General features: G+C 37.9%; 1 protein-coding gene across 4 annotated transcripts in view; it reads left to right on the top strand.

Moving 5' to 3' along the window:
* Nucleotides 1–13,896, top strand: part of ARID1B (AT-rich interaction domain 1B) — a 412,194-nt gene that overhangs the window by 150,120 nt on the left and 248,178 nt on the right. For all 4 annotated transcript variants that reach the window (XM_033404288.2, XM_033404280.2, XM_033404248.2 and 1 more), the window contains one exon: nt 3,865–3,975. In XM_033404288.2, coding sequence (XP_033260179.2) covers nt 3,865–3,975 — 111 coding nt within the window. The remainder of the gene's footprint in view (nt 1–3,864; nt 3,976–13,896) is intronic.

Raw genomic sequence — 13,896 nt, 5'->3', positions numbered from 1 at the left:
TTCTCTAGTTGAGGCGAGCGGGGGCTACTCTTTGTTGTGGTGCGCGGGCTTCTCATTGCAGTGGCTTCTCTTGTTGCGGAGCACGGGCTCTAGAGCGCAGGCTCAGTAGTTGTGGCGCACGGGCTTAGTTGTTCTGCCACATGTGGGATCTTCCTGGACCAGGGCTCGAACCCGTGTCCCCTGCATTGGCAGGCAGAGTCTTAACCACTGTGCCACCAGGGAAGCCCTGTCCTTGACATTTTATTCTACATTTTCTTCATAGTCCCATGTTGCCGTTAGTACTTAATTCATTTCATTATAAAAGAAAACAGAAGTACTCCTGCTCTTGGCCTCTACACTAGAGCCAGGACATAGTTTTGATCTTATCCTTCCTCACAATAGCACAGTATAACTAGTGTTTCCTTCCTGGTCATCCTTCACACCGTAAGATGTTAAGCACCCAGTGAAGGGACTGGTCCATACAAGGTATTCAATAAATGTTTAGACATATTTTTAAATAAATTTATTTATTTATATTTATTTTTGGCTGCGTTGGGTCTTCGTTGCTGTGTGCGGGCTTTCTCTAGTTGCCGCAAGCGGGGGCTACTCTTTGTTGTGGTGTGCGGGCTTCTCATTGCGGTGGCTTCTCTTGTTGCGGAGCACGGGCTCTAGGCACGCGGGCTTCAGTAGTTGTGGCACACGGGCTCAGTAGTTGTGGCTCATGGGCTCAGTAGTTGTGACTCGCAGGCTCTAGAGTGCAGGCTCAGTACATGTGGCTCACGGACTCAGTAGTTGTGGCGCGCGGGCTTAGTTGCTCCGTGGCATGTGCGATCTTCCCGGACCAGGAATCAAACCGGTGTGCCCTGCATTGGCAGGCGGATTCTTAACCACTGTGCCACCAGGGAAGTCCCTAGACATTTGTTAAAAGTAACATCTAAGTGAAAACTTCTGAAACAAATGTGTACATGCCCCTATCTCAAGCTCTTTTCACACTTTTTTTGTTTTGTGAGTCAGTCTCTGTTTTCCCTTTGATCTATAACATAAAGATGGTTAAAACCAGAATCAGTCAGTGGTGAAAAGCTTGTGAGTGAGATGAAGAAAAATAATACTGATAAAGGGCTCTGAAAGGATAAACCACACTTCCCTTGTGTGGCTCCTTTGCGTTGTAGCATTATTACAGTGTGATGCTCTCTTAAATAGTCACAGCTGTGTATTTGTCACAGTGACAATCTGTGTGTGTGAACTAGTGTGCAAACTAGTGCGCACTGGTTTAAACCTTTGAATATCAGAGACTGCAGTGATGTGTTAAACATGAAGGCTGTGCTTAGTTGTTGTTTATAAAATATGGTGCTGAACGTATTTCTTATTTTCTGATAGACATTGGCCCCTTCTTGTCTGTTAAATTACTTATTCCTACTTACTTTTCCTGAGATGAAAATAAGTATCTACCAGAAAATAAGTATAGCTCAGAAGGGGAAAAACCTCAGGTTTGTTATGCTATATAACTTTTATATCTTTATTACAGCTGCCAAATGTAGCCTTTATAGTCCCAGTGTAAGTTATGTAGATGATGGTTGTTTTAGGTTAAAACCTGGTACCTTTTCTGGATGTTCTCTCGGTTAAATTAATCCTTATGTTCAAACATAAATTGAAGCAGAACAAGTTCCATTTTCAGTGATTCTCACTAAATTTTGTTTTGGTTTTATTTCCAGCTGTATTTAATAACGGAAAGCCTCTTGTGGTTAAGAATAGTGTTTGAGATTTTGGTGGGATCTAATTATTTAAAAATTTTAAGCCTTAAAAAATGAAATGTAAAGTCATAGTAAAATTTCATGATGGCTTTCATAGTCTGTTAGTTCAGTGTTGCTTATTTTAGAGGGGACAGTATCCACATTAAAATGTGTATTTACCGTAGTTGTAACGGTCTTTTTCAGCTCGTTTAAAAATCAGTTCATTTAGCCACAAAGAGAAAACAAAAGGAAATGTAAAAGGCTTATAAGCATAGGGCATGTGAGCCTGTTCCTGTTTCTTAACAGTTTACTAAAACAAGTGTCTAAGCACTGCCCGTAAACCTTGTGTGCACATGTGTGTGTTTGAGGCACAGGTGGGGATCTGCTAGTTTGTTTGCCCATTGCGTGGCCGTTCTGCTCCTTCGTGGGGGTTTTTTGGTAACAGGGTGAAGGTCCCTGAACGGAGGCCTTGTTCCTGGCTTGATTTTGAAGTCCTCGCTGTTAATCTAAAGGAACCTGCAGGACATGCAGCTGGAAGTCCGTGTGACAAGTGAAAGTCTGGGATCCAGAGCAAGTTGTGTGTGTGTGTGTGTGTGTGTGTGTGTGTGTGTGTGTAAGAGAGAGAGAGAGAGATTTTGCCCCCCCCCCCCCACCAGTCTAATTGTTAACCTCTGCCAGCAGCCAGACTGAGGAGCTACCCTTTTAAATATCCTTGGCTGCCTGTGTTCGGAGACCTCACCTAAACGTTATCAGATAAAAACCTGGACAACTGAGTGTAATTCTCTTACTAAAGTATAGTACTGACTGGGCATTCTGCACTGCTGTTAGAGGCTAGATATCTTGCTTGGTTGTTTGGGGGGTTTATGTAAAAGGAAGAAGAGTTGCTTGGGAAATGCTGGATTGCTGGCATGCTCTTTGCTTCAGAGCCTGTTTAAAGGCAGGTTGCACCAGCACTTGGCTAGTGAAGTCTAGTTGGTACAGCTTGTGTACTTTCAGTACCAGCTATTGGTCCAAAGTTTCTTGGCTTAAGAAGCTGTGTCATTTTAAGTGTATACTGTATGGGAGAGGGGTGGGGCAGCAGGAGCTTTTTATAGGGTTTCAACTCATTAATTTTTAAAGTAATATTTTGAGAATTTAACAGGGGAAGTAGAACTTGTATATTGTGTTTCTTTAATTCTAACACATACTTAAACTGACAGGGAAGAAGGAGAGAATTTTATTTTTAAGTGATATTTTCCATTCTTTTTTTTCTTCCCAATCAGAAACTGGTTCTTCAACTTTCAGTGCCAATTAAGACATGCTATAATAAGCATTTTACACTCTGTCCTGCTGTTTGACTTCGGGTGTAAATGGGGGTAGAATGTTTAGTAACTGAGCATGCATAGTTAAACAGCTAGAGATCTGCAATACAGTAAGTTTGGCGTGGTATTTGGTTTATATTTCAGCATAATACTGAAACCATGCAGAATTCCTCCTGGAAAAGTGTTCAGCAGGATGCCAGAAAGGCCATGTTACTGATAAGTTCCTCTACTTCAGTAGGTTTTTTAGTGTGTTTTGTTCCCACTGCTGTTTTATTCTTTATTGTGGTTCTTTGGTAACTGTGCCACGTGAACATGAAATTCTATACGTGAGTGTTTATTGGTTTTGTAGAAACCCCAGGATACTGTCAGCTCAATAACTGTGTTGTTTTGTGGGTTGCTGAGAGGGCATATTAAAAGTCAGTTGATAATAAAGTTTTCATTAATTATTTTACATTTTCAAGGTAATATTAAAGACGGTTCAACCAAAATCAGAATTAAACAATAACATGAGCTTTTGGTTTGCTGTGGTTTAAGAGAGTTTGGTTATAGCTGGCTTTCTTTCCCTTCTATTACTGACTGTCACCTTCCTGCAGAACTCAAATATGGTCTTTAGGTTGTATGGTTGCATAATAAATTTAATTGTTAATTATATGTATTTTTGCTCTTGATGATTCACTGCCTTTTTGTATTTTATTTTTGCTTTTGAGAAAGTGTTACAGAAATGATAATTATAACATAGATGTCTGCTTAAATGTAAGATGAATTGATACTTTGTGATAAGCCTTTGCTTCATCTTGATTACCAAAGAAGCTTGTAACTCACTGAGATATTTCTTTATATTTGTGTTTGTTTAGGATATGTCTCAGGAAGGCTATGGAACTAGGTCTCAACCTCCTTTGGCTCCTGGAAAACCCAACCATGAAGACTTGAACTTAATACAACAAGAAAGACCATCAAGTTTACCAGTAAGACTATTAATGTACTGATTTGGAAATTCAGTGAGTTACAGATTTCTAAAAAGAGCATTGGTTTTTGTTTATTCTACTTTATATTGAGACTTGGGGGAGAAGCTTATGGATTTCAGGTATATTTGTGATTTATTAATTTTTATTTGACAGTTTCCTTCTCAAAGGAGCTGTGTAGTCATTTGTAGGTGTCTCCGAGTCCAGTGTTGTAGGTATCTCTGAGTCCAATTGGAAGCTTATATTTGGCTGACAGGTTTTGTGGCAGAAAGGTGTTTCTTTTGTACAGTTGTGCTTTGCATAGCCTGTTGCTTTCTGGTAGTGATTCAGAACAGAGGTATCTATATAGGAGTTATATGTAAAGGAAATTCCCATTTGGCAAAGAATGAGATAAGGCATCCAGTGGTAGTTTGAATTTCTTCTGGGACTTCATGTAACGAGAAGTCACCCAAAAGAAAGTATTTTAGTTTAAAATTGGAAAATACAGCTTATAAGTATTTCCATTAGCAAATTATTGGGTATATATTGACTAGAGTAGTAGCTAAATTATAGGTTACATGTTAATGCCCTTAAATAGTTCACCTGGGCTTAATTTTCTTTTTTTTATCCCCCCATGGGCAACCTCATTTAAATGAGATATTCCTTAAAAATTCAAAGAATATATTTGTGCCAACAAATTTTTATATATATTTTCTTGTTAAAATATTTTGATGTGAAGACATTGTTATTGCTTAATCTCTATTAAGAAGTCATATTTAAGACAGGAACTCAGACTAACCGTGATTTTAATTTGAATCTTAAACATGTTTACATTAAGTAAGATTTATTATGTTACTTCTAAACATTTGAGAGCCAGCATTTGTAAAGAATGTTATACAAGACATTTGGCACATACCATACCCATTTTTAAGTTATATGTAGCCGTAGAGTAGAAGGTAAGTGATGGCTACAGGATGTGTAATATCTTTGAATCGGATGCACATGTATTTGAAACCCTAATTTTTACAGCTTTTATTTCTATGGTGGGAAGTGGGTGAAATTTACTGTGGTCATTTTTTAGTCACATTGGAATATTTATTATCTAGTTATTTGGTTTTTGAAGGAATGAAAAAGGTAATGGACTCTTGTGTTCTAAGCTGTAAGCATTTTTATTCAGCAGATAATTCAGAGCTTGGTGAGCATGGGGGGGGTGTGTGTGCGTGTGCGTGTGCGTGCGTGCGTGCGCACCTGCATCCGCAAATGCACGTGAATGCTGTTGATAAATGCAACATTTGCTGAACATTTGGAAATTGGCTTGTGGTTTTAGGAAATTTAAATTGACTCGTGGGAAGGTGAGCAGTGGTGGACAGTGAATTCTACTTTTTTACCACAGGATTTTTAGTGTTTTAGATAAGCCCAACTTTTTAGGTTTGTCATTGGCTGGTGATGTGTACTGTTTTACAGGTTGGAGAATTTGTTAAAGATTGATACCGATTTTCTACAGAGCTATAAGAATAGTTTGCAGCGTACTGCTTTCTTCATATCCATTTGAACTTCTGTGTCACCTACTAGGCTATGCTTCTTTTCATTGCTCTGCTTTGGAATCAGTGGTTGACTTTCAGCTAACTGTACAGCATAACTGGGGGAGAATGAAGTGTGGTAGTCCCAGAAAACTGAAGAGTTCTGCTTTGGGATGGTGCAAAGTTGATTACTGGAAAAGGAGCTCAGAGTATTTTAGGAAGTGAACCAATATATTCTTCAACAGTTTAAGTCTTTTGGATGGTTCTATTTGTATACATACAATGGCTAACTTTATTCTTTAATGTTTATCTTACTTCCTTCCCTAGGGGATTTAAGGTTGCTCATAATATAAATTTTCTTACGAAGCTATTAAAAAAAGAAACGCCCTAATTGGTGGTTTCTTTTTGTAACTCACAGATAAATAGCATGCTGATTTTGATTTTAATTTGAATTTCAAACATGTTTACATTAAGTAAGATTTATTATGTGACTTCTAAACATTTGAGAACCGGCATTTGTAAAGAATGTTGTACATGACATTTGGCGCATACCACACCCATATACTCAATAACATTTCAATAATCTTTTTTTAGAGAGGAAAGTTTCCAGGTTTTATGCTGAGTACATAGAAGCATCAGTTACTGAATAAAGGACAAATTGTAGATTGGTTGGTTGTACCTAACTAAACCTCCTGCCCCCAATCTGTTAAGATGAAAATTGGCTTTAAGTAAATGAATTTTGGTGTACCACTTTTCTTTCAACAGGTATTGTTTGTGTAGAAAGTTTTTCTATATAGAGTTTAGAAATATATTTTTATTGATATAGACACTGCATCAATATGTTATATAAAACAAAGGTAATTACAGTTTTGGGGAGAGATTTGTTGGTATTCTATATGGCTCTAATATGTATTTTTACTCTAACTTGGATAAATTGATTCTATAAGTACCATGAGACTGTATTTGTTATCACGTCTGAATTTATTAGGTCTTTTGTAGATTTCTGCTGTGTTTTTTCCTTTTCAAGTATTAGTGATGCAAATTTTGTCTTTTTACTTAAGGTTAAAGGCCATCCATCATATTTGTAATCTCTCGTTTTGTAATTTTGAACCAAGGAAATTGTGGGTCTTATCTGTATGTTTAAAAATATGTGGTAAAAATGATTCTAATGTATAATCAAATCTCTATCCATTATGTATGTGACTATAAGAAGGAAGCTTCTTAAGTAGTTGTTTCTTAAATTTTTGCTTAAATTGAGTTAGATGGATAGAGTTTGTAATGTTTTTCTGCATGTGGGTTATTTTCTGTAGTGTGTTTTTGTTATACAGTTAACTTTCCATTACAAGAAATCAAGGCATTTTCTTACGCTAGATCTAGAATTTGCTTCTCTCAGCAAGTTGTCCTCTCACCATTGTTTAAATTGGTATTTGTCTGTATTTGCATTTCATTAAGTTCTTGGTGATCTTCAGTAGCTAATGCAGTTGTGTTTTCCATCTGACCGAGTTCTTCAGCTCATCCACATGAAGCCAATGACTGATAACTTAATATTTGTCGTCTTGTTGTCTTGGTGCCGTGACCAGTAATATTTGCTTTTCACTTAATGCACTCAGACCTAACCTCCGAACAAATCTTCCTTAATAATGTCTACTGCTTTCTGTACCTCTTAATCATATAGCCTTTTCCCTGTTGAGGTTCATTAGCTTACATATCATTGGTGTTACCATTACTAACAAATTTTAACATATAGCATGTGACATAAAAATTAGCTTGAAGAACTGACTCTATCTCCTTGGAATATTATCACTTAAAATTTGAGCATATTCTATAGTTTTTTTCTACCTCTAATATTGATACGAAGTGAAGCCATCATTAAGTAAAATATACAGTGGAAGGTCTAAACAAATGCTATAGCTTATCAACTCCTTTATTTTATAAACATTGAGTATATCTCAATTTACACTCTGACCCCCAAACTATGATTTAATACATTTTTTGTTGAGTCTTTTTTTAACTTTTTCATCTCTTATGGCATTTACTAGTCATCCTTTTATTGCAGTTACTTTTTTTTTTTTTTTTTTTTTGCGGTATGCGGGCCTCTCACTGTTGTGGGCTCTCCCGTTGCGGAGCACAGGCTCTGGACGCGCAGGCTCAGCGGCCACGGCTCACGGGCCCAGCCACTCCACAGCATGTGGGATCTTCCCGGACCGGGGCACAAACCCGTGTCCCCTGCATCGGCAGGCGGACTCTCAACCACTGCGCCACCAGGGAAGCCCTATTGCAGTTACTTTTATAATTGTCTTGCCTCTCCCTCTCACCCTCAACAGACTAGAATCTTTTCACAGTATTTATTATGTTTTATTCAGTAAGTATTTTCCTAATAGAATTTATGTAAGAATTTTTCAGTACATTCTTCCCCTAGTTGCAGAATTTTCTTTTAATTGCTTACAGGATCTTTTCCAAGGTATTGAATTGACATCAGGAGAGCCTATGTTCTCCATATGCTACTGATACTAAAGGATTATATGGATGTGGTATCTGTATTGGCAGGGTGGTTTTATTCTTATAACTATTTTCTTTTATTATAAAATGACATTTGAGTTTTACTTTGGTAACCTTAACCTTCAAGAGAAGAAAAAGTGGGCAGTTTTGTATAATTAATCTAAAAGTAGTGTGAAACATTCTTTTCTTAGTAATGTATATTTTTTAAGAAAAATATTTATTTATTTAGGCTGCGCTGGGTCTTAGTTGTGGCACGCAGGCTCTTCGCTGTGGCATGCGGGATCTTTTAGTTGCGGCATGCATGCTCATAGTTGTGGTATGCGTGCGGGATCTAGTTTCGCAACCAGGGGTCGAACCTGGGCCCCCTGTATTGGGAGCACAGAGTCTTATGCGCTGGAACACCATAATGTATATTTTTAATTGTAAAAGTGAGTAAATTGACAAACAGTAATCATGAATTCAGTGAATAAAGTAACTACATGTTTATACTATTATTATAAAGCATCTGCAGACACAGTTAACCATTTGCATAACTTTGAAACTGAAGGTACAGACACACTTTGATAACTTGGAGAAGTGTTAAATGGAGCGTACAACATTCCGTTTCTTTCCTAGGATTTACCGTAATTTCCTTGTTCTAAGCAAATAGTGCTTTCTCCTCCAGGGATCTGAAGAGTTGCTGATACTCCTCAGTTTAGAAATAACTTATTTGTTTTTTTCTTCAGAGAGACCTGCCACCGGTTTGTATTTCAGATAGCAGGTCCATTATTCTGTTTACCTAAGATACAGAGTATGATCAGTCATATTCTAAAGGCCTTTGCGAAGGCCCATCAGGTCATTGAAAACCTCTTTCTGACCCTTTCTTTCTTAAATAGGAAGCATTTAAAGAGGTTGACATGAAAAGGGTCTGATCTGTCCAAGTTTAGTAAAAACCCTAAATGTCCTGTGGAACCGTGCTTATGGCTCTTTTGTTGAGCTTGCAATTAGAAGGAAGTATTGAGGTTTAGATAAAACGTATTCTTTTTCCCCTTTGTGAAAGGAAGGAGGTGGTATATGCTGGTTGTTCTTTGAAATAGAGGGTGTTAAACAGGATATTGGAAGCCTGAAAGAGAATGGTTGAAAAACTGTTATTACCAAGAATATTCTTTGGGAGTTAGGTATTAGCAACAGAGCATGCAATGATTTCCCTTCATTGAAAAAGAATACTTCTGTGTGTGTGTTTGTTTTATTAATATTTAATGACACATGTTGGGTTAGGGGTAAATGGTCATGTACTTTGGAAGCATGTATGAAAAATGATATGTTAATAGGGACATTTTAAGTGTGTGGATTTGATAATATAGTTCCTATGAACAATTAGCAACTATTGGAAAAGCTAGGCGGAGCAGTTTTTAACTGGGTTTTGCCTTTACCAAGTTCTCAATCCATCTAAGAATACAAATTGTTAAGATGATCTTAACCTGTTAGTTGTCAGGTTTTTGCAAAAGTTAAAATCTACCAGGTAAGAATGAGATGTTTGGCTGCTGAATGAACTTTTTCCAAACTTTTTCAAATTTGTATCTTGAGCTTGAATTAAGTGGTTGTCATTAAAAGGTTAAGAGTGTAACTGTCTTCTGTTGATTGATCGTTCTCAAATCGTCCTGAACATTTAAAAAATTCTAAGTTAATAAAAAGAGAAATTTAAACTGTTGTCCCCCTTCTCTCAGTGTTCAAGCAGTGATAATCCCTGTGTGCAGCTGAAGACATCAGCTGTCTGTTACCAGTGTTTCCTAAATGTTATCAGGGTATGTTGGGTCTTGAAGTCATGGAAGTCTTAAAAAGTGGGCACCTGGTGAATGGAGCAGGAGGTTCTCTGAAGGGTGTGTCTTGTCAGCGAGAGCATCTGCAGACACAGTTAACCATTATGCATAACTTTGAAACTGAAGGTACAGACACATTTTGATATCTTGGAGAAGTGTTAAATGGAGCGTACAACATTCCGTTTCTTACCTAGGATTTACCATAATTTGCAAATGTAATTTTAGTCTCTGGTCTATTCTATATGGAGACGACAGTTCTTTTTGGATTCAGTTTGAGAGAAATATGAAAAGACCTTACTTGAAAGTCCTAATTTAGGAAAAATGATAGTGACTCTGACAGATGTTTATTTTCCCACATGGATTATTTCTTTAAGATGTGATATTCTGTAATTTTATCCACCAGAGTATTTTTGTGATATTTTGAAAATAGGGGAAATACTCGAACCTTGAGCAAGGTAAGAAGTCGTAGGAAGTGGGAAGGTATGTTTCTCTCTCTTTCAAAACAATCTTCCACTTAAATATTTGTTCTGTAAATGAATGTTCAATAAAACCTTACCAGTTTGGATTTCTTCCAGGTTACAGCAGGCTAAATATATGGAAATCTTGAATAAATTAATATTTAAAAAGAACTATAGTTTGTTTTTAAATAACTCGAATGTTTGTGTGCAAAATGTTTCTAATTTGAGATCTTTCAGTCCTTTTGAAAAAGATGGATAATTCTAAATTCATTAGAGCTGAGGTATTTGCTTAGTGGTGATGCATTATTTTCAGAAATTCATTTAATTTTTAAAAACACATTTGAACTAAGCATACCTCCTGTAGACCTTTTTACATAATATTCTGAAGCTTTCCATTTAAAATATGGGGGAAATGAATTTTAACCCATTTTATGGGACTGTCAATTCCAAAAAAAAAAATAATGGAGTACTGTAAAAAAATAGACACTAGACAAAATTGGAGATGAAGAGAGGCTGAAACATAACTGATTTTCAGGATATTGGTTTTGATAATAGAAGGATAACTATGATCTGTAGTTGATAAATGAGGCTCATTAAGTAAGCGATGATAAATGCAGATATTCCTGGCTAATAGGAAAGTCAGCATACAAATTTTGCTGTAACAAATGGGAGACTGGAAGGTTTTGACCAGCCTTTCGGCTCTTCAGATGACCTGTGAGAGGCCATGGAGCCTCCTCTGTGGCCTCACAGGCTGGGGTGCACGTAACTGTCAGGTCTGAATGCAAATAGCCGCAGAACCATACCTGGGCATAAGCCTCTTTTACCAGAGGGCCGTCTCAGAGCACAAGGGCGTGAGCCGCAGTGTTGGGCTTTAGTACAAACCACAAAGAGCCGTGTGTGTGAGGGATTCTCACATGTGGGCATGGGGGCTCCAGTAGGACAGTTAGCAGCAGCGTAGCTCCTTCGAGTTTTAATTTTAATTTTTTATGCTAGAACGAAAAAACGAGTGATGTTCAAGAGGTACCTTTTCGTATTTTAACCTGCCGTTTCAGTTTCCACAGATGGCAGTTCTTGGCATGTTGAGCCAGAAAGCCGCCTCCTTTTCTTCCTGGTGCTTCTCCTGTTCACTGGCATCTAGAAGGGGTAGCGGGCTTCCTCCAGATTATACAGGCATGGCCATTGTAAGACGTTGAGTTGAATGCATTTTACTTTACATTATCCAAGTTAGCTAGGAAGTAAATTTTAGTTTGCAGATTTTCACTTTGTTTGTAACTGAAGGCGCACATCTGTAGTATGTAACAAGAGATACATAACCAACAGGAGCTCAGAGTAGCATTTGTGGACTGGTTAATGGCTTTTATTTTTCTTTTGAACTGGAAGGAACTATTTTGAATATTAACTGTCAGTTTAGGAGAGGAAATAAATACATGTAGAGAAGGTTCTTACCTGAGAGCAAAAATTTCTATTTTTCCTTCACAATGTAAAATTTTAGAGGTGTCTCTCTCTTTCTCATCTTTTTTCTTTGCCTTTGCTAAATTGTAAAATAACTGAATGGTCTCGTTTTCCTTTGTTTGGGTCAAGAAATTTTAGCTGAAAATTGTTACTGTGTGAAAGAAGATTATTGACTCAACAAGCCTTCAATTTTCCGTGAATAACACTCCCACCCCCTAGCTTCAGGAACATGCCGTGCATGCATTCTATTTTAAAATACAGACTGTAATTTAAAACAGGCGGTTTGATGCCCCACTGAACTTTGTTTAAGCCTGGAATAAAAGAGGGGAAAAAAGCTTTAAGCCACAAAAAAGTGACTAAGCTTTCTCAACCACTTTTCTTCATAATGCATTCTATTCAATAAAAAAAAGTGTCCAGGTACTATTGTTGTCTCTTCCCATACGACCTGCATTTTTATCCAATGTTAGATTGTGGTGTGTGCGTTTTTTCCCTTTATTTCATTACCGGGCTGTCATTGACTTTTTAAAGTGTTCAGAGTAGTGTTCGTTTGCAGTGGGATCTGCGTGCTGTGTGCCTCTGTGCATGTTGTCCACATTCAGTGTGTGTGAGAACATTAATTCTAAAATTAAACCCATAGTTTTTAGTATTCATTTATTGATAGCTAATTTTCTAGAGTTCTCTTGTTTTAAATAGTACCTGATTATTAGACTGGACTGATATAAATAGTTAACTATAACATTTTTTACTATCAGATCATTATAAAAATGATTCATTAGAAGCATTTTATATCACTTGCCTTTTTTTCCCCCTTCTCACAGAAATGAAAGTGAACGGCTTATAATGACTAGTATGGAAGGAATGATGACTTTGTTTTGATAAAATGATATGTATTGACCTGGAGACCTGTTGTAGTGATGATGCTGTATGGCAGAGGCAGGATTAGGTCTCAGCCAGGGTTCTGGTCTTGAGCAATTCATGTCACTTCTCAGGACGTGTGTGTCCTTGTCTGAAAAATGAATGTTGGAGCATGTTCCGACTCCTAGATTTTACGTTTAAGGCTTTGTTTGTTAGTATATGAGAAAAGCACTGACAAAATGAACTCTTTGCTTTCAGGGAGAAGTTGAATGAGAGAAGTGCAGCCATCTTGAAATCTTCAGTAACAGCTTGTGTATGCCCTTGGTGGCCCCTCTCCCATATTCTTAGGAGCCATTTGCCTCTGAACATATTTAAGGATTTGGGGTTGCCTAGTTGAGCGCCTAGCCTTATTCTTTAGGTCAGGCGGGAGCCGTGGGCCTTCTTGTGGACTCCGTCTCCAACATCTCAGGGATTGCAGAGGTTCCCCTCTCTCCCCATGGGATCAGTTTGGGAGTCTGATGTATATGAGTCGGGGAAGCCTGGGGAGAAGAAAAGTCCATGTGAGAAGTTGAAAAGTACATGTTCCAGGTAACTTTATGGCCTCCTGCTAAAGTGGGGGGTAGAAAAGACAAATAAGGAAGCTGCAGGACAATGAAATCTTGTCTTTGTAATGCACAGTCTAATGCCTTTTCCTACTGCACCGGTGGGAACCCAGCAGGGACAGTTTTCTGAACCAAGATGATCAGGTGTGAGTGGATTTTAATTTTATGCTGGTGGAAGGAAGGTCCTGATGGCCTACACCTGAGGTCTCTATTTACTTCTGACACGCCAGGTTTACATTTGTATATTGTAAAGTAATTGCATAATAACTCTTTGCTTTTTAAACTGAACTATACCACCAGTGGAAATATTAGCAACCCAGGGACATAAAAACCACCATTTCTTTTTAATGAACCCAAACCAGTTTTAATGCCCCCTGCATTTCTATAGTTTGTTTCTGTGTGCCTTTTAAGTCTTTGGAGCTTGCTGTCTTGATTTGGGTAGAATGCTATGTGACAAGTCTTACTTTTACTTGTCATTTTACTTCTCTTTCTTTCTTTTTTTTTTAATATTTATTTGGCTGCACTGGATCTTAGTTTCGGCACTCGGGATCTTCATTGTGGTGTGCGGGATCCTTAGTTGCGGCATGTGCAATCCAGCTCCCTGACCAGGGATCGAACCCAGGCCCCCTGCGTTGGGAGTGGGGAGTCTCAACCACTGGACCGCTAGGGAAGTCCCTACTTCTCTTTCTATCAAAGCACAAAATGGTGTTCATTGAGGCGGTGGCATAGACTATACCTGATCCACAGGTAAACGTCTTTT

Source organism: Orcinus orca, chromosome 12, assembly GCF_937001465.1.
Source record: "Orcinus orca chromosome 12, mOrcOrc1.1, whole genome shotgun sequence".
In the NCBI taxonomy this organism is placed as follows: Eukaryota; Metazoa; Chordata; class Mammalia; order Artiodactyla; family Delphinidae; genus Orcinus; species Orcinus orca.
This window is presented reverse-complemented; position numbering and strand designations above follow the sequence as displayed.